Below are 18,959 nucleotides of genomic sequence, written 5' to 3'. Positions count from 1 at the left end.
CTCTTCCTTCACCCTCCTTTGTCCTCCCCTCCCCAGAAAATATCTCCTGTGGAGGGGGGGAATCAAATCACAAATAACTGGGTAGGTATGAGTTACAATACTTTCTATAGTCAATAATCAGCATCCTTGAGCTATGTTAATCAACTTAAAATTATTCTAGACTGGGATAGAGAAAAAGCTTAGTGGTTAAGAGCATTGGTTGCTTGTTGCTCTTCCTAAGGACCTGAGTTTGATTCCCAGCATCAACATGGTAGCTCATAACCATCTGTAACTCCAGTTCCAGGGGATTTAATATCTTCCTCTGGCCTCCAAGGGTAGTATACACACATGGTGTACAGACATACAGGCAGGCATAACATTCACATACATAAAATAATACAGAGAAAATGCTTTTTTTTTTTTTTTGGTTCTTTTTTTCGGAGCTGGGGACCGAACCCAGGGCCTTGCGCTTCCTAGGTAAGCGCTCTACCACTGAGCTAAATCCCCAGCCCCTTGGATTTCTTAGCTATCTTAAAACTTCTTATTAGAACACACAGTAAGCTTTAAAATATGTTTCTGCTATGACACCTCACGAATGCACATATGCTGCAGGCCTACCTCCTCAAAGAGAATGAGTGATGTTGCGTTCTTTCTGTTGGATTCTTCAGCTCCAAAATCTTTAATATTTGAATTATTTGCATTTGTTGATTTAGTCTGAATAATTTGCCTCTGTTCCAAAGAAGAATTTTTGACTCCTGCATAAATACAATGTTAATATTTTAGGTAACACTCACTTTTTTTGCTTTAATTAGACAAGGTCGCACTGTGTATATCAGGCTGTTCTTGAATTCATAGAGAATCACCTGCCTCCGCCTTGGGAGTGCTGGAATTAGGGGTGTGCACTACCACCCCTGGCCAAACGGACTTTAATAGAACACTCAATACACCCACACACTGAACTCCCATAATAAACTTTACTCCAGGGCGATGCTTCTCTATGTAGGACCACAGGCAGAGGAACCCACTGAACATATCCCGGCTTTATCCACCCAGGCTAACTCCCTTTGTTAACTTCTGCTTTACCTTTATCATTTCCTGGGCGTGCTCCCACGTCTTCATTATTGTTGGATTTGGAGGACACTTTAAAGTAATTTGCCAAAGTTTTAGGGAGAAGTGCTCGCTTCTGCCCACCTGTCTTTGGCGACAGTGGAGGAAGCTTCCTTGGTGACGTGATAACTTTCCCAGGGGAGTTTAACTTTTCTATGAAAAACAAACTGCGTTTAACATTCTAAAATTATCCTGATGGCTGAAGTTACCTACAGTTTATTTCCACTCTTACATGATAAAAAGCAAGGGCAGACTTTTTTTTCATTCTTATATGCAAATGCTCAATACAGATATTAGTATATTGTTCTATTTATTCTAAGAGAATGACAGGTCAAGGGAGCTAGTTGGAAAACATGATCTTTTCCAAAGATACATACTTTTCTTTGATTGGCTGCAAAAGTCTTTCTAAGGTACTCAGATAGGACTCAATCTTTTGATACTCTGTGAGGTGTGGAGCCTCAGACCCATGGGAAAATGGCACCCACATCCCCCAGGCTCAGAGTGATGGCAAAGCCTTCTTGTCCATGTGTAGATGTTGATAATGTGTGCAGAAAAAAGTCTGTCATAGCCTCCTAGTCCCCATATTTACAGTCTGAAGACTGATTCTACTTAGAAGAGTGAAACCTGCCTCCTTATTCAGCTGTATACCATAAACCTTGCTTCCTTATTAATCTGTATGTAATGACCCCACCTCCGTTGGCAGCAATAACCCTGCCTCTCTATTCAACTGTATTTAATAAACTTGCTGAGCGTCTGAGGTGTTTGGGTTTGGTGTCCATCAAGAGCCCAATCTACCTGATCCCAACTTTTCTCTATGTCTGTATTTTGAATTTTTCCTCGTTCCCTCACCTCCCCAGTCAGTTCCATTCCTGGAGCCAGGCCAGACCTAGCAATCCTCTCTACCTCTGCCTTCTAAGAGGGGTATGCTCCAAATGTCCAGCATAAACACATACCTTTGAAATAACACTCACAATTCCTCCAGTTATTATTTTTGCTATAGCTGCTTGAAATCAGAAGATACTGGAGGAAAACTGTTAACGGCACACTGTGGGCTCTACAGTCCATCACTGTTACATGCGAACGGTGTGCACTAACAAAGTCAGAACACAAGGGAGGATCTCTACTCTCCACAGCCTGAGGACTCTTGTCCTTGTCTCAGTCCTGACGCCCTTAAGTAAGAGAACAGTGTCTTCCGTAGTTGTCACCCTACTCACACAACCCCGTAATAGAGCCTTGTTCATTTGTTTGCTCTATATCCATGGATCATATCCTATCACTTACATATTGGAGATGGTCAGCAAACAGAATGACAATTTTGAGTTTAAAATAGTTATTCTCACTATAATTTTATTTACAAAACACCAGGCCATTCTGAGGCTGGAAAGAAGCCTCAGAGTTAAGAACACTTGTTTCTTTTGCAAAAGACCTGGGTTCAATTCCCAGCACCATATGGCTCACAACTACAGAACTCGCATTCCAGGGGAGCCAATATCTTGTGGGAACTAGGCACAAGCATGATACTCACATGCAGGCAAAACCCTCACATAAAATAAAAAATTTTAAAATAAGACATTTAAATAACAGATGTAAAATCTTAGTTAAAACATTTGTTTATAATGAATAAACAACAGAAATACTGCTTTGTTCTTAGTTTTCTGGTTTTGACAGAGACAAAGCATTACTAATTTTGGAAATTATACACTACTGTTTTGATATCTAAGTCCCCTTACATAGGGTCTCATGAAACCCAGACCGGCCTTGAACTGGATACATAGCCACAGATAGCCTTGAGCTGCTGTGCTGGAATTAGAGCGACAGTGTACTCATATACATAAAATCAATAAATCTTAAAAAAAAAAAAAAGGCCATAGACCAAGTGAGACAGTTCCCTGCCAGCCCAAGAGGGGACTATAAAACCATTAGAGGAAAATGATGTGATTCTGCTTCTAGGCAAGATAAAAGGATCTGAGGCTGGAGTTAATTCTCCATCAAAAACAATGACAATAAAAAAAAAATTTGACATCCTGTATGAAATATTTTTGAGCTTTTGGCTGTTGCCCAACAAAGGACAATCCTTGAGGGGCAAGACACGGACAGCTAACCTTGAAGACTGCCCAGCTTATTGCCTTGACAGAATTCCCAAGCTGCAGTGGGAAAGGAAACAGGTCTAAATTTTCCTATGAAGACTCCAGCAGGGAGCAAGGGAGTCAGTGCAGACAGAGGTCATCTGAGAGAACACACATCTTGAGACAGCTATGCAGAGTGCTCTGAAATCTGCAGAGCCCCTCCTCTGCCAGGGCTAAAATTAAGTACAAGAGGAATGAGGCATGGGAAACAAATCCTGGGACACATGGAATCTAGGGATGGCAAATTCATCCCTTTTTATTCGATTTTTGTTTTGTTTTGTTTTAGTGACAGGCTCTCAGTACGTAGCCCTGGATGGCCTAGAATTCACTATTTAAAACAAGCTGGCCTCATAGCAGTCCACATGCCTCCAAGTGCTAGAATTAAAAGCCTGTGACCCCTTGCCTGACTGAACTGATTCTTTGGACTAGAGAGACCAACAAACATCATCATTGATGAGAGACTAGCAAGGGTGTTCAGGTGCAGTACTACAGAGAGAAGCAGAATCAGCCCAAGTCTAAATGCTGCTGTGACAGTGGCTAATATAGCAGATCTGAAACAACCAAATTCAGAACGAAGGTCCAGTTAAAGCAGACAGAAATACCTAGCATCTAACAAGATAAACTGTACAAAGTCTGACAGGCAAGTGACAGTATCAGGCATTCAGGCAGAGATGGCTCAGTGCTCAGGAGAACTTACAGCTTTCCTAGGGGACCCACGAGCATCCGTTCCCAGCACCCACATCAGGCAGCTCAGCTGCCTGTACCTCCAATTCCAGGGATCAAATACCTTCTGACATTTGCAAGCTCTAAATGCAAATGGTGCACAGAAACTCACATGGAAGGACGGAAAGACGGACGGACGGACAGACACACACCCACACCCACACCCACACCCCCCCACACACACACCACCTAAATAAACAAGAATATAATCCCTAAGGAAAATGGGGCACGTGATAACTGGAAACACAGAGGATAAAAAAAGGCCCACGCGAATCTTCTGGAAATGAAAACTATGGTAGACAGTACCAAGAGCATCTTAGACACTGCAGAGCACATCCATAACTTGAATAAATAACAATAAATGTTCAAACTGAACAAAGAAAGTGACTAAGAAACAGATGACCCATCAGTAAGCAGAGACGCGTCTTTTATTAAACATAGGCACAGTAACAGCGAAGATGTAAAGAGTTTCACCATGAGTGAGCCAGAATGAAAATCACTTGAACTCATCTATCAATTACTTGAGGAGGGTCAGGTATTCCTTCATGATGTCATAGGAAGAACAAGCCTACCTACTCCAGCATTCTAGTCATACAACAGAACCTGAACCGTAGAGTCCACCACCAGTAGCTTATAAGAAAGCAGGGGCTGCGGCTGGAGAGATGGCTCAGCAGTTAAGAGCACTGGCTGCTCTTCCAGAGGTCCTGAGTTCAATTCCCAGCAACCACATGGTGGCTCATGACCATCTGGAATGGGATCTGATGCCCTCTTCTGGTGTGTCTGAGGACAGCTACAGTAGACTTATATAAATAAAAATTAATTTTAAAAAATTATATAAAAAAAAGAAGTACAGTGAAGGAAAATATGGCAACTGATGTCATAAGAATACATAAGAGGGGGCTGGAGAAATGGCTCAGCAGTTCAGAGCACTGGCTGCTCTTATAGGGCTCCGGAGTTCAATTCCCAGTAACCAAAACTACAGCTCACAACCATCTGTAATGGGATCCAATGCCCTCTCCTGGTGTGTCTGAAGACAGCTACAGTGTACTCACATACATACATTAAACAAGTAAATGAATAAAATTCAGTAAGAAGACAAATCCACAGTGTGACAAGGACTCAGTTCCTCAATACATAAATGACAGGAACAGAAAACGTAGACTTGATAGAGGTTAAAGAAACCCAGGAAGCAAGAACTAGTCAGGTGTGACACGTGGGCCACTGTTTGGATACTGATTTGAACAAACCATGCAATACCACAAACAACTGAAATCAGACTTCTTTTTAGCAAGGAACAAGCTTCTTTTTGTTAGATTTGATTATACTATTGCTATTTTTTTAAAAAAGCCCTTAGTGTTTAGACACATATGAGAATAGTATTGATTATTGGGCCTTCGGATTTATTTTACTCCAAACAGGCTGGGAACAAAAGTGTGTTTATGTGCAGGAAAGGATGAAGAGTAATCGGTAGATGCTTATGAGAACCTTTTCTCAGTAGTTTACTCCTCCAAGCATTATCACAGCTCAGGGGATAGGTTACTTACTTGGTGACTTGCCAATGTTGTAGTTACTAAAGAAACAGGGCTTTTGTGAGTTTGCGCCTTGTTTATCCACTTGATGGGACTGGGTAGCCTCCCTCAGCTGAGACAGGATCTGCCTGCCACTTCGCTGGGAAGAGGCATTCACTTCAAATATCTAAAAGAATATTTTAAAAGACAGAAATAGTGTTTTTTCTTTTCTTTCTTCTTCTTGAGACAAGGTCTCATACCATAGCCTAGGCAAATGTACGGCAATTCTCCTACCTCAGCCCTCAGCTTTCCAACTGCTAGGACTACAAGTGTGAACCATCATGCCTGCCTCCTCCTCCTCTGCACACTGTTCGTGTGGAAGCCACAGGATGACCTTACTGTGGTTCTCAATCTACATCTACCGTGGTTTTTAAGAAAACTTCTATCCATGTGTGGTGATGCACACTTGTAATCCTAGCATCCAAAAAGCCAGAGGCAGGCAAATCTCCAGGCCAGGCTAACCTACACAGAGAGACCCTGTCTCAAATAAACAATTAATCAACCAAACAAGGAAGCAAACAACGGAGTCTTTGGGTGAACCTGGTATTCATGACTGGTGAGGTCCACCTGCATGCTCGAGAAAAATGCGGGACTTCGCCTCCTTAGCCCCCGAACAACAGATATGCACTACCTGGCAGCACCCACACAGGTGCTGGGGAATCTGAACTCAGTCTTCAAGCACTTTTCCAACTGAGTCATCTTCCCATCACCCTCTTCTCTTGTTTTTTGAAACAGGGCTTCATTAACACAGGCTGGCCTTGGACTTATGCTCTTCCAGTTTAATGCTAGGACTACAGGCACACTGCAAGTTTAGTGTTCGAAGTTCAGGTCTTACGTGAACATTCACTGTTGCTGATGACTGACCTTAAACCCCAGCTCCTGAGCGCAAGCATACACGGCGGCGGTCTTCCCCACTCCTGTTGGTCCCGTTATAAGAACAGTGTTGCAAAGGCGATACTCTTCATCATCTGAACTGCCTTTGAAGTCCGTGCCGTCCGACAGGTCTGAAAAGCATTCAAACACAAGTAACATGATGTAACCTAGGCAGCACTTTTACCTCAGGAGACAGTAATTAAATCCTTCAAAATTCTTGCACATAAATACTATAAAGTGAACTCTATACTATAAAGAATACTATAAAGAGTAAAAAAGTCAAACATTAAATGTACTAATCTTTAAGTTTATGTAAATATTAGCTAAGCTAACTAAAATGTTCAATGAAATTTAAAAAATTAAAAAAAAACCCAAAAACTCAAAATACCTTCCTCTTTTTCATCTCTCTTTCCTTTCAAATTCTGTCTTTCTTCCAGTTCAGCTCTTCTTTTCCAATCCTTCAACCAACTGTCATAAAAGAAATATGTTAACAGAAACATTCTAAAGTGTAGTGCCATGTTATAGCTCAGCTGGACGAATACTCGCCCCGAATGCATAAACCCTGCCTTCTATATCTTGCACCAAACAAACAGGGAGTGGTCTACATTTATGATTCCCACTTGATAACTCTACAACTCAGGAGGATCCCAGTGTGTTTGTGAGTGTGTGTGCATGAGGAAGTCAGAAACCAACACTGAGCAGTTGGCTGTCACCATCTACCACGTGGGTTCAGGAATGGAATTGAGGTTGTCAGGCACCTGTACTCACAGAGCCGTCATACTGACCCCTACTGATTTAATTTTTGGAGACAGGGTTTGGCTATGTTGCCTAGACTGACCTTGAATTCACAGTATTCTCTTGTCCCAGTCTTCCATGTACTAGGATTACAGTATATAAGGACACCTAGTCCTGGAAAGGCAACTTTGTGAGTCTGAGGCCAGCCCGGTCTACAGAGCTAGTTCTAGGAGAGTAAAGGCTACAAAAAAGAAACCTTATCTCAAAAAAACAAAACAGAAAATATGTGCATATGATTTTTTTTTTGATATAAGAGTATCATGTAGCCCAGGTTAACCTTACACTTTGTAGTTTAAATTGGCATTTAACTCTTGGTCTTCCTGCATCCATCTCTATCTAGACTGCTGGGATTACAGGTGCCCCACGAGACCAGCAGATATAATCTTATCTGAAAGTTTTATGATGTATGTTCAATAGTGTAAGCTCTGGTGAATAGAAATAAAAAGAAGCCAGGTGCTGTTGGCTGGCTCACACCTTTAATCCCAGGAATTGGGGGGCGGGGGGCACACGCAGAGGTAAGCGAATCTCTGAACTGAAGGCCAGCCTGGTCTACAGAGTGAGTTCTAGGACACCCTGAGCTACATAGTGAAACCCAGTACTGAAAAACCTAAATAGGGGTTGGGGATTTAGCTCAGTGGTAGAGCGCTTGCCTAGTGAGCGCAAGGCCCTGGGTTCGGTCCCCAGCTCCAAAAAAAAGAAAAAAAAGAAAAGAAAAAACATAAATAAATAAATAAATAACCGAAATAAGATAAAGTTTTTACTTGAAATTATTTTTCAAAAATGCTTTTCATCTAATACTACTTTGTAGTTTCTAAATTTTAGTCTAAATAGCAAAACTAAATTCATAAACTATTTCTTAATTACTTACAAATTTTAGGGGGTTGGGGATTTAGCTCAGTGGTAGAGCGCTTGCCTAGCAAGCGCGAGGCCCTGTGTTCAGTCCTCAGCTCTGGGGGGGGGAAAATTCTACTGACCTGTGTAACTTTTTGATAGCTAACTCATTGCCTACAAGTTCATTCGAATTCTGAGGCTGGTACTTTTCTGTCCAAAGCATGTCTTCAGTTCCAGACTCTAAAGAAAAAATAAATAAACATATTAAGATGTTACCCACTCCTTGACATAAACAAACATTCCTAGACATCTATATTATTATAGATGCAATAAAAGATATTAGTAGAAAGATTTTCATTATAAAATGCAAAAATGTTTTTAAAACTTTTCATTTAAAATTTACCACACCAGGGGCTGGGGATTTAGCTCAGTGGTAGAGCGCTTACCTAGGAAGCGCAAGGCCCTGGGTTCGGTCCCCAGCTCCGAAAAAAAGAACCAAAAAAAAAAAAAAAAAAAAAAAATTTACCACACCAAACTCAATTACTTTTAAACAAAAACTTTAATCTCAGCACTTGGGAGGCAGAGGCATGTAGATCTCTGTATATGAGGCTAGTCCAGTCTACATAATGAATTCTAGGTCAGCCCATGCCACACAGTGAGAGCCTGTCTTTAAAAATAAACAAACAAATAAATTAGAAAAAAAATGAAAAACTATTATAAATACTGAGTAATGGGGGCTGGAGAGATGGCTCAGTGGTTAAGAGCACTGACTGCTCTTCCAGAGGTCCTGAGTTCAATTCCCAGCAACCACATGGTGGCTCACAACCATCTGTAATGGGATCTGATGTCGTCCTCTTCTGGAGTGTCTGAAGACAGCAGCAGTGTGCACATATACATAAGATACATAAATCTTCAAAAAAAGAGTAATCTATGTCCATTCAACCCTTAATAACTAGTGTTGGGCTCTTGCCTTTTCTCTGCTCTGGTGCCCTCTTCCCTGTCCCTTCTCGCCCCATCCCTCCCCCTTCCCTCCACATGCTCATGGCCGGCCTTTGTTCCTCCCCTCTTCTACTCTTCTTCTCTCATTAAACCTCTCCATGTGGGAAAAAAAACAAACAAACTAGTGTTGGTTCCTAGGTTTGCTCACAGGACCCATGAAACAAATGAGCTGAAGGACAAGGCTCTGATCTGAGATGTCAGTCTGGGTACAGAGACAAAGGATACACCTCTACCCATCTGCCAAGGCGCCAATTCTCTCCAAACTAACATACCAGCCAAACTAAATCAAAACCTCATGAAAGTATCCCTCATAGTAGGCAATGGGGCTGGAGAAATGGCTCCCATGCACTTAAGAGCACTGGCTGCTTTTCCAGAGGACCCAAGTGTGTTCTCAGCATACACATGGTGGCTCACAACCATCTGTAACTCCAATGCCAGCAGATCCAATGTCCTCATCTGGCCTTTACCAGCACCACTCACACCCCCATACACATAAAATATGCTAAAAAATTGTTTTAAGAAAATGGTAGGTGGCATGCCATATCAAATATCAAAACATTCTATAAATCTAATATAAAATAGATGAATTAAATCTACTCAACAAAGCATGGTCTGGTGCACCCAGGAGGCAGAAGCAGGCAGATATCTGAATTTGAGATTAGCTTTGCCTACAGAGTGAATTCTAGAACAGCCAGTACTAGAACCCTGTCTCAAGAAACAACAAACCGGGAAGGGGGTGGGGATGTAGGCTTATGGACAAGAAACCAGGAAAGGGAATACTATTTGAAATGTAAGTAAAGGGTTGGGGATTTAGCTCAGTGGTAGAGCGCTTGCCTAGCAAGCGCAAGGCTCTGGGTTCAGTCCTCAGCTCCCCCCCCCCAAAAAAACCAAACCAAAAATCACACACACAAAAAAAATCAACTCAATAGAATACTTTAGACAAGGTGTGTTTGTGTGTGTGCATACACATATATACTAAATAGTAATATATAGAAAGGCAAAATATACAGAAAAACAACATAAATATGATTCCAGGATTTTTTTCCCCTCTAGTGCTGGGCACTGAACCTAGAGCTAGTGCTCTAGAGTAAGCTACAGCCCTGGCAATAGGTCTTGAACTCAATTCTATATACCAGGTAGCCTTTTTTTGAAGGTTTCTCTGTGTAGCCCTGGCTGTCCTGGAACTGGCTCTGTAAACCAGGCTGGTCTCAAAGTCAGAGATCCACCTGCCTCTGCCTCTGGACTGATAGGACTAAAGGCATGCTACACCACTGCAGGTAGACCTTAAACTTGTGATCCTCTTAACAGCTTCCTGGGAGGCCTGCACCACCAGCTCGGGCTGATTATCAGCTTAAAAGACAGAGCCTATGTAGAAGGAAAGTGTAGTGAAGGCCAACAATTCTAATACTCATGAGTTCAAGGCCAGGCAGGGATACACAGCAGGACCTTGTGTCTAAAACCAAAATAGCAGGTGTATTTATGTAAGTACAGGATAAAACTATAAATTTAACACCAACATGTTAATATGGTTCTCTCTGAGCCAACAAAGCTATTTGAGAAGCTGAAACAGATAACCAAGTTCAAGGCCATCCTAAGCAACATAAAAAGAGTGTTGTTGAAAAGGGGGAGGAGAGGGGCAAGAGAGAATGAAAGGTTGGGAGTTCACAATGTGGCTTAGTAGGCAAAATATCTGCCTAGCATACACAAAGGTCTGGGTTCAGTCTCCAGCACCACGCATAAACATGGCACAGTAATGCGTGCTTACAGTCCTGGTACTCGGTACGTGAAGGTGGGAAGCTCAAAGGTTATCTTTGTTTGAGATCAGTCTGGGCTACATAAGACTATCTCAAAATGAAGGGAGGCAGGGAAGGAAGGTAGAAAGATTTAAAAAGAAAAATTAAGAGTTCTAGGATAAGAGGGAAAAATCCAATCTGCAGGAAAGCAGTGTTGTCATCATCTACTGTCAGAACATCACCGTCTGCTGCGTCTGTCTTGACTTTACATGTACTCTGATCAGCTCGGTTCTTCCGAGACAGTCAGGAATATACCTTTGGAAGGATCTAGATTTATACAAGAAGAGCTGATTCTTTTGTCAAGTTCTTTTGACTTCCCCTTTATCTTTTCTGGGCTCACTGAATATTCATTTGGTTTTTTTCTTTTTGACTTCTGACTTCCTGTTTCCACTTGTTTCCTTTTGGTTTCTTTTTGACTGACATCAGGCTGTAGTTGTGGACTTGCTGTTTTGTGGATTAGAGAAATGGATGTGCTTATTAATCAACAAAAACAATCTTCAATACCCAATAAACTTTCTATCTCTTTCAAATATCCTATAGTCGTACAACATAAACATGAAAAGTTAGGAATCAAATATTACGTAAGCTGGAGAGTTTACTATGTAGATTGCCTTCTATATACATGAGTTGCAATAACATCCTTTAACGCTTTATTAATGAATAATTAGCATTTTAACAGAATTAGATCTGTCTGGATTGGGATCCATGGAAGCTGGCAGGACCAATCACTGCATTGTACTCCCAAACAATGTCCCTTGCCAACAGCAGCAACGTTCTGTCTGTGCTATCCACATCTAAGAGTCAAAGGTAGACATGAATGACAATGGTTGTCACTAACCTTGTTTACCATGACCCTCACAAAGTACCTGGTGCTCAATTCGTTTTTTAAGAAGCAAGGGAAAATATTTTCCCAAAGAAAATTCTGGATTTGACCACTTTATTTCCTCCAGCAAAAGATTTCTTACTTCTTTGGTAAACTCCTTCCTTGTCCTCATCAACTGCAATGAAAAACAAAATGCACAATAAGCTTGTACCATCCATTGGGGGACAAGCATGACCACACTGGGGGGCCCACAACCACCTGGGACTCAGTTCCAAAGCATCTCACACCCTCTCTGGTCTCTGTGGGCAGATGCACACACACAAACATGCATTCAGGACCATACATGTATACACATAAAACTTAAAAAAATATATATCTTTCAATTTTCTTTTTCTTTTGTTTCCTTCCTTCCTTCCTCCCTCTCTCCTCTCTCTCTCTCTCTCTCTCTCTCTCTCTCTCTCTCTCTCTCTCTTCTGAATATATATTTCAATTAGACACGTTTGTAAAATTAGAGACTAGGAGGACCCCTAACCTAAACAGTCAATAGTCAGTGGTTTCCTATGAACACAGGGAAAGTTTCAATTGTGGAATGATGGATGGCTTATCTGGTACTTACCACAACAGCAGGATTACTTCTTGGATTTGGATTCAAGGTTGAAAATTCACCAAAAGCAACAAGACATTTTGAGAGATCTGTTACTTTAGTATTTAATTCCTTAAATTCAGTTAACAGAGGACAAGAAGGTGGCTTCAAATGCCATAACCAATATTCTAAAGAGAAATAGAGTATACTAAGTTATACAGTGAGTCTGCTTATTAAATATCAAACACACAAGCATTAGACAAATCTGACAAATCTGAGTATGTAAGAGCCCCTGAGTTCAATTTCCAGCACTAGCAAACAAACCAAAGCAGCTATATGGTTAAAACAAAAATACCAAACGTCCAAGTGAATGCAGTGAGCAAAATCACAGCTCGCCCATGTCATGGCTCACTCATACAACACAACATTTAAGAGGTGAGAAAGGACTGAGACCACAAGGCTTGTCTAGGCTTCATAGTAAGAACCCTACCAAAAATAACTGATATAAATTACCTCATCTCTCTTTAATTTATAAAAATGAGCAAATACTCACAAGCTCATTTATTTTTTGAATCTTTTAAAATCAACTTTGATATATGGAGAAAAAAAATCAGGAACTGTTCAGCACTCTGATTTTGAGTCTAAGGTTTTGATTTGTTTTGTTGTTATGTTGTTTGTTTTTAGACAGAGCCTCACTATAGAGCCCAGGCTGAGACTAAACTTGCTATATCCCTCAGACTGGCCAAGAACTACAGATCCTCAAACCTAGCCTCCCAACAAACTGAAATTGAGACATTAGAATAATCCTTATTCAAGGCCCTCATCAGGGATGGAGGACAACATGGGGGTAGAAGAACCCCTTTGCCTTCTTTGTTTGCTCTGTGTAGGAACAACATCAGTAAACTTGAGTTCAGGAATTACTAAGAAAAGGATAAAATATACTTGTAATCATCAAAATCACATCAGGATGCTATAAAACCAGAAATCCCACCCTATTTCTTCCTTCTAAAATCTTTACTTATTGGAGGCAGCACTCAGAAGGCAGAGGCAGGTGGATCTCTCTGAGTTCCAGGCCAGCCTAATATACATATCAAGTTCCAGGACAGCCAGGGATGCACAGAGAAACCCTGTCTTGAGAAACTAAAACAACAACAAATTATTTTTTCTTTTTAAAGCCTTTTTTCTTCCTTTCTTCCTTCCTTTCTTCTTTAAGGCAGAGTCTCATAATACCTGGAACTTGCTGTGTAGACCATGCTGGCTTTGAATTCACAGAGATCCTCCTCTTTTTTTTTTTTTTGGTTCTTTTTTTCGGAGCTGGGGACAGAACCCAGGGCCTTGCGCTTCCTAGGTAAGCGCTCTACCACTGAGCTAAATCCCCAGCCCCGAGATCCTCCTCTTTATACCTAGTAAGTGTTGGTATTATTATACTTTTGTGTGTGCACCTGGTTGCACATATATGCACCACATTTGTGCTCTACTTATCAAGGACAGAGGCTTTTCCTTCCTGAATGCAAGAAACATAGATCTTCTGATCTCCCAGAGCTGAAGTTACAGATGGTTTTGAGTCTCCATGTGTATGCTGGGACTCGAACCCAGGTCCTCTGCAAGAGCAGTAAGTGCTTTTAATCATTCAGCCATTTCTCCAACCTTTTCTTTTTTAAAAACTAGAGTCTCATATCTAGCTGAGAAGGGCCTTAGTCTCTCTCCAGGTGTTTGGAGAGCCACTGCCCTTAAAGCTTAGCCTCTCTTCTCCCTCCTTTTGTGCAGAGGATCAAACCCACAGCTCCCATATGCATGCAGAATCTATCAGCTAGGGACATCCCAAGGTCCTTACTTTTTTTAAATAGCACATAGTATCAGGTTAGTTCTCAGGGTAAGCAGAAGTACTTAGCCATGGAGGCCCTGCCTACATCACAACACTTGGGAAGGTAATGTAGAAGTCCTGCTAAGTTTCAGGCCTAGGATACATAATCAAGGTTAGACTGGGCCACAGCATAAGAGACCATGGCTCAAAAATAAATACAGTTAAGGTTAACCCGGTCTATATAGTGAGTTCCAGGCTATCCAAGCTATACGGAGACCCTGTCTAAATGAACGCACACGCACACGCATACACATAAAATAAACAAACGTACCGTCATCCTTCTGTTGTACATGAACAACCCTCTGGAAACTGGTACTCACTGCATTGTACACATCTAATGCAGCAGCTCTCTTTGCAATCTGTCGTTTCAGTAAATCTGGCAAACCACTCATTAGAAAATCACGCTTTGCTTTAAATTGTACATCACAATCCTGAGTTTGTCCGGATGAATCTTGACTTTGAAGAAAATTATTTGAAAAGTAAAAGCAAAAGTGATAAGCAACTGAAGGAATAAATTAACAACCTGAGTTTAATTCCCAGGATCTACAGCATGGAGGAGAGAATCAATTCTCACAAACTGTTTTCTAATCTCCATATGCAGGCCATGGCACATACGTACATGTAAATAAGTGAATTAATTAACATAATAAAAATAATAAAAATAACCAGGTATAGTGGCACATGCCTTTAATCCCAGCATTCAGGAGGCAAAGGCAGGTGAATCTCTGTGACCCTGAGGCCAGCCTGGTCTAATAAGTAAGTTCCAGGGCAACAGAGCTACAGTGATAACATATTATCATATCTTAAAATAAGGTAAAATTAAATGAAAACGTAAATTATTTAGTACTAGTAAAGGGGCTCAGCAAGTAAAGGCACCAAGGCTCCTGATCCGAGTTCAATCCCAGGGCTGACACAGGGATAGGGGACACCATCTCTGCCTACACACACCCTTACCACAAGTAAGTAAGTAAATGCAAAGACAAGGAGGGATGACCTATCTAGACATGACACTTTAAACTGTTATCTTCAGACAGTGAGAAGGTTCAGTGGTAAAGGCACACAAGCCCGATAACCTGAGCTTATTACCACATAGAGGAAAGGACCAAGTCACAATTTTCCTTTGATATATGCCAAGATAGGCATATACATGCACAGACAGACAGACACACAATAAAAGTGAAATCTAAAAACTTTTCAAAATTAAGCATACCCAATAAATCAGCTGGTAAAATTCTTTTTTGCTTTATCTACTCATGTTCATAAATTAAATAACGACAAGCATGTATACATTAAACAAACAAACTGTCTTACTGGGCAGAGGTGGCACACGCCTTTAATCCCAAGAGGCAAAGGCAGGCAGATCTCTGAGTTAGAGGCTAGGCTGGTCTACAGAGTGAGTTCCAGGACAGCCAGGGCTATATTGAGAAACCCTTTCTGGAAAAGCCACCACCACCGTAGTAATTAATAATAATAATAATAATAATAATAATAATAATAATAATAATAGATAGTCTAAAAAAAAAAAAGAATCAAAGTCACAACCAGGAAGTGGTAGTGTGTGCCTTTAACCTCAGCACTTGGGAGACAGAGTTTGAAGCCAGCCAGGGCTACACAGAGAAACTCTGTCTCAAACAAACAAACAAACAAACAAATAAACAAATAAATCAAAATTGAACCTGGGTAGGCAGTGGTGGCTCCAACCAGCACTTGGGAGGCAGAGGCAGAGAGGTTCCCAGACAGCCAGGGCTACAGAGACCAACCAAACCCAAAAGATTCAGAAAATAGGAGGTGTGCTTTTCTTCCACTACTACTACTAGGGGAAGATATAAAGGTAAAGATGTCTGGGGGAAGTTGTAGCTGAAGTTTAGGGGAAGAGGTACTACAGGTATAAATATGCATTTAGCATATATTATCTTATATATATTGCACACCTACAAATAGCTTTGGATATGTATAGGCAAATGCTCCCTCAATTTATCTACTGTACGCCTAGAAGTACCTGTAAGTCCAGTTACTGGGGATCTGAGGCTTTGTTCAACCTTTTCAAGCATCTATGTGGTTGTTGTACATACAGACACGCAGGTACAGACAATTGAAAAATTAAGGGGTTGGGGATTTAGCTCAGTGGTAGAGCGCTTGCCTAGGAAGCGCAAGGCCCTGGGTTCGGTCCCCAGCTCCAAAAAAAAAGAACCAAAAAAAAAAAAAAAAAAAAAAAGAAAGAAACATTAAGATATGCATGTTGTCTGAATAAGAATGGTCCGCACAAAGCTCCTATATTTGAAGGCTTAGTTACCAGAGAGTGGAACTATTTGAAAGGATTAGGAGGTACAGCCTTACTAAAGAAGTTTGTTGCTGGGGTGGGCTTTGAGGTTTCAAAAGCCCATGCTAAGCTCAAAGTCTCTCTCTGCCTACAGGTCAATGCTCCAGCACCTCCAGCATGCTACCATGCTCCCACCATGTTGAGAATGAACTAAACTTCTAAAACTGTAAGCAAGCCTCCGGTTAAATGCTTCCTAAGAGTTACTCTGGTCATGGTGTCTCTTTACAGTAACAGAACAGTGACAAAAGACAATATTTAAACTTTTAAATAGGAGTAAGAATAGATATTCTAATAATAATCTGTTATGAAGGTTGGTGGCATTAATAAGGGAAAAATATATATATATATATATATCTGCCTATACCTTTCTAGAGTAAAAAAATGTGCCCAGGCCTGTCCCTAAACCCAGTTAATTATGAAAAGATTCCATCAGCTATGGTGGCACAGGCATGTACTTAGGAGGCTGAAGATAAAAGTTAGCAAGACCCTGTCTCAAATAAATAAGTAAAGGGCTGGGATGTGGTTGAATGTCAGAGTGCTTACTAAGGCTCTCAGTTCAATTTCCAATACTAAGGAAAGCACACACACACACACACAGAGATTTATCTCCTAAATCTTTCATGTATCATCTCCAACACCCTAGCTCTCATCTCCACTATCCCACACCTCAACTCCTACATCGACGTCAACTTCTTTTTCATCCCACTCTTTTAAACAAAGAAACAAACAAAAAACAGGGTCTTACGTATCCTGGTTGGCTTCAAATACCCTACACTGCTGAAGCTGATGGCCTTGAACCTCTGGTCCTCCTGCTCAATAAACGCAGGGCTAGAAATTAAACTTGGAGCTTCGTGCACATTAGAGATGTTCTAACACCCTCATCCTGCTCTTTATGCATCTAGTAGCTGGGTGTGGTGGCTCACAGCACTCAGGAGGCAGAGGCAGAATTCTGTTGAATTCAAGGTCAGCCTGGTCTACAAAGAGAGTCCAGGATAGCCAGGGCTCAATTACACAGAGAAACCCTGTCTCAAAAAACAAAACACACACACACACACACACACACACACACACACACACACACACACACACACACACACGCACCAGTAGGCATGTTAAACCTTGGCAGTCCAATCTCTTTACGTGATACGCATGCCTTTATCTCATCCATCCCTCTCCAGCTCTGGTGCTCAGGTCACACCAGCATTCGTTCTGTCATTGGTGCTTTAGCACATTCCTTACAGCCTCACTCGTCTGTTCAGATCTTCCCTCTGTTAGAACACCCCCCACCCCCATGAGCTGCTGCTTTTCCTTGAGAGTTCAGGTATCATTTTGTCAGTGAACTGATCAGACAAAAATCTCTTTAAATATAAATTAATAAAATTTTGTGCCCTTCCTCAGTACAATGTCAATTTTTCATTTGTTAAACCAGGTAATGTTACTTATAGACTATATTCCTTCTGGAGCCTACAAGACTCATGGTGCGATAGGTACTGTGTTTTCCTTAGGAGTCCTAGTGCCAAAAACAGTACCTGGTCACCAAAATATTTATCGAATGAGGATAATGAACAAAATTTGATGCTTTAGGGCAGGTTGTTTTTTCTTTTCTAATTATTCTGTTATTTTACGTGAAACAGCCAAAAAGTCTTAATAGAAATTGAAAGCCTTCAACAGCAGAACAAGCATTATTATTTTTTTTCTTTTATTGGATTTTTTTTTTTTTTTGGTTCTTTTTTTCGGAGCTGGGGACCGAACCCAGGGCCTTGCGCTTCCTAGGCAAGCGCTCTACCACGAGCTAAATCCCCAACCCCTTATTGGATATTTTTAATTTACATTTCAAATGTTATTCCCTTTCCCAGTTTCCCATCCATAAGTCCCCTATCCCCTTCCCCTCCTTCTACAGAGGTGTTCCCCTCCCTAACCACTCCCCCTTCCCACCCTGACATTCCCCTATACTGGGGGGGTCCAGCCTTGGCAGGACCAAGGGCTTATCCTCCCACTGGTGCCCAACAAGGCTATTCACTGCTACATATGCAGCTGGAGCCATGAGTCTGTCCATGTGTACTCTTTGGCTAGTGGTTTAGTCCCTGAGAGCCCTGGTTGGTTGGCTGGCATTGTTGCTCTTACAGTACAAGCACTATTAATAGTATTTTTAAATGTCCTCAAGAGGCTGGGCAGATGATTCAAGAGAGGAAAGCACCTGCCCTGCAAGGGCAGAGACTGGAATTGGGATGCCAGCACCTACATTACCCACAGAAGGGCAATGCAGGAAGACCCTGCCACCTGCCTCTGGCCTCCATCTATATACACATGAGCACCTGCACATAAGTACACCAATACACATAAACACAGACACCACAGAGGCATATATACACACACCACACATATGTGAAAACAGGAATTCAAATGGCCATTGACATCTAATTAAACAAATAAATACTTGTGTTCCATAAAATATTCAAAGTTTAAATATTTATATTGGACTGACCTGCTTTCATCCAAATCAAAGGCAGAAATGGCTGTTCTTTTTGTCTTTTTGGTAAGAAATAAAGGAGCAATTTTCATTTTTCCTTAGAAA

At 41.2% G+C, this 18,959-nt stretch overlaps 1 protein-coding gene across 2 annotated transcripts in view; it reads right to left on the bottom strand.

The window, feature by feature from the left end:
* Atad5 (ATPase family, AAA domain containing 5) overlaps positions 1–18,959 on the bottom strand; it is a 47,797-nt gene that overhangs the window by 15,791 nt on the left and 13,047 nt on the right. Inside the window, 11 exon segments of one of the 2 annotated variants that reach the window (NM_001447230.1) lie at positions 598–734; positions 1,063–1,239; positions 5,480–5,630; positions 6,368–6,507; positions 6,765–6,844; positions 8,146–8,242; positions 11,050–11,238; positions 11,633–11,792; positions 12,234–12,388; positions 14,336–14,520; positions 18,870–18,951. In NM_001447230.1, coding sequence (NP_001434159.1) covers positions 598–734; positions 1,063–1,239; positions 5,480–5,630; positions 6,368–6,507; positions 6,765–6,844; positions 8,146–8,242; positions 11,050–11,238; positions 11,633–11,792; positions 12,234–12,388; positions 14,336–14,520; positions 18,870–18,951 — 1,553 coding nt within the window. 2 annotated transcript variants of the gene reach the window in all.

This window comes from Rattus norvegicus, chromosome 10, assembly GCF_021556685.1.
Source record: "Rattus norvegicus strain SHRSP/BbbUtx chromosome 10, alternate assembly SHRSP_T2T, whole genome shotgun sequence".
NCBI classification, from domain to species: domain Eukaryota; kingdom Metazoa; phylum Chordata; class Mammalia; order Rodentia; family Muridae; genus Rattus; species Rattus norvegicus.
Note: the sequence above shows the minus strand (reverse complement) of the source record. Positions and strands in the feature narration are given on the sequence as shown.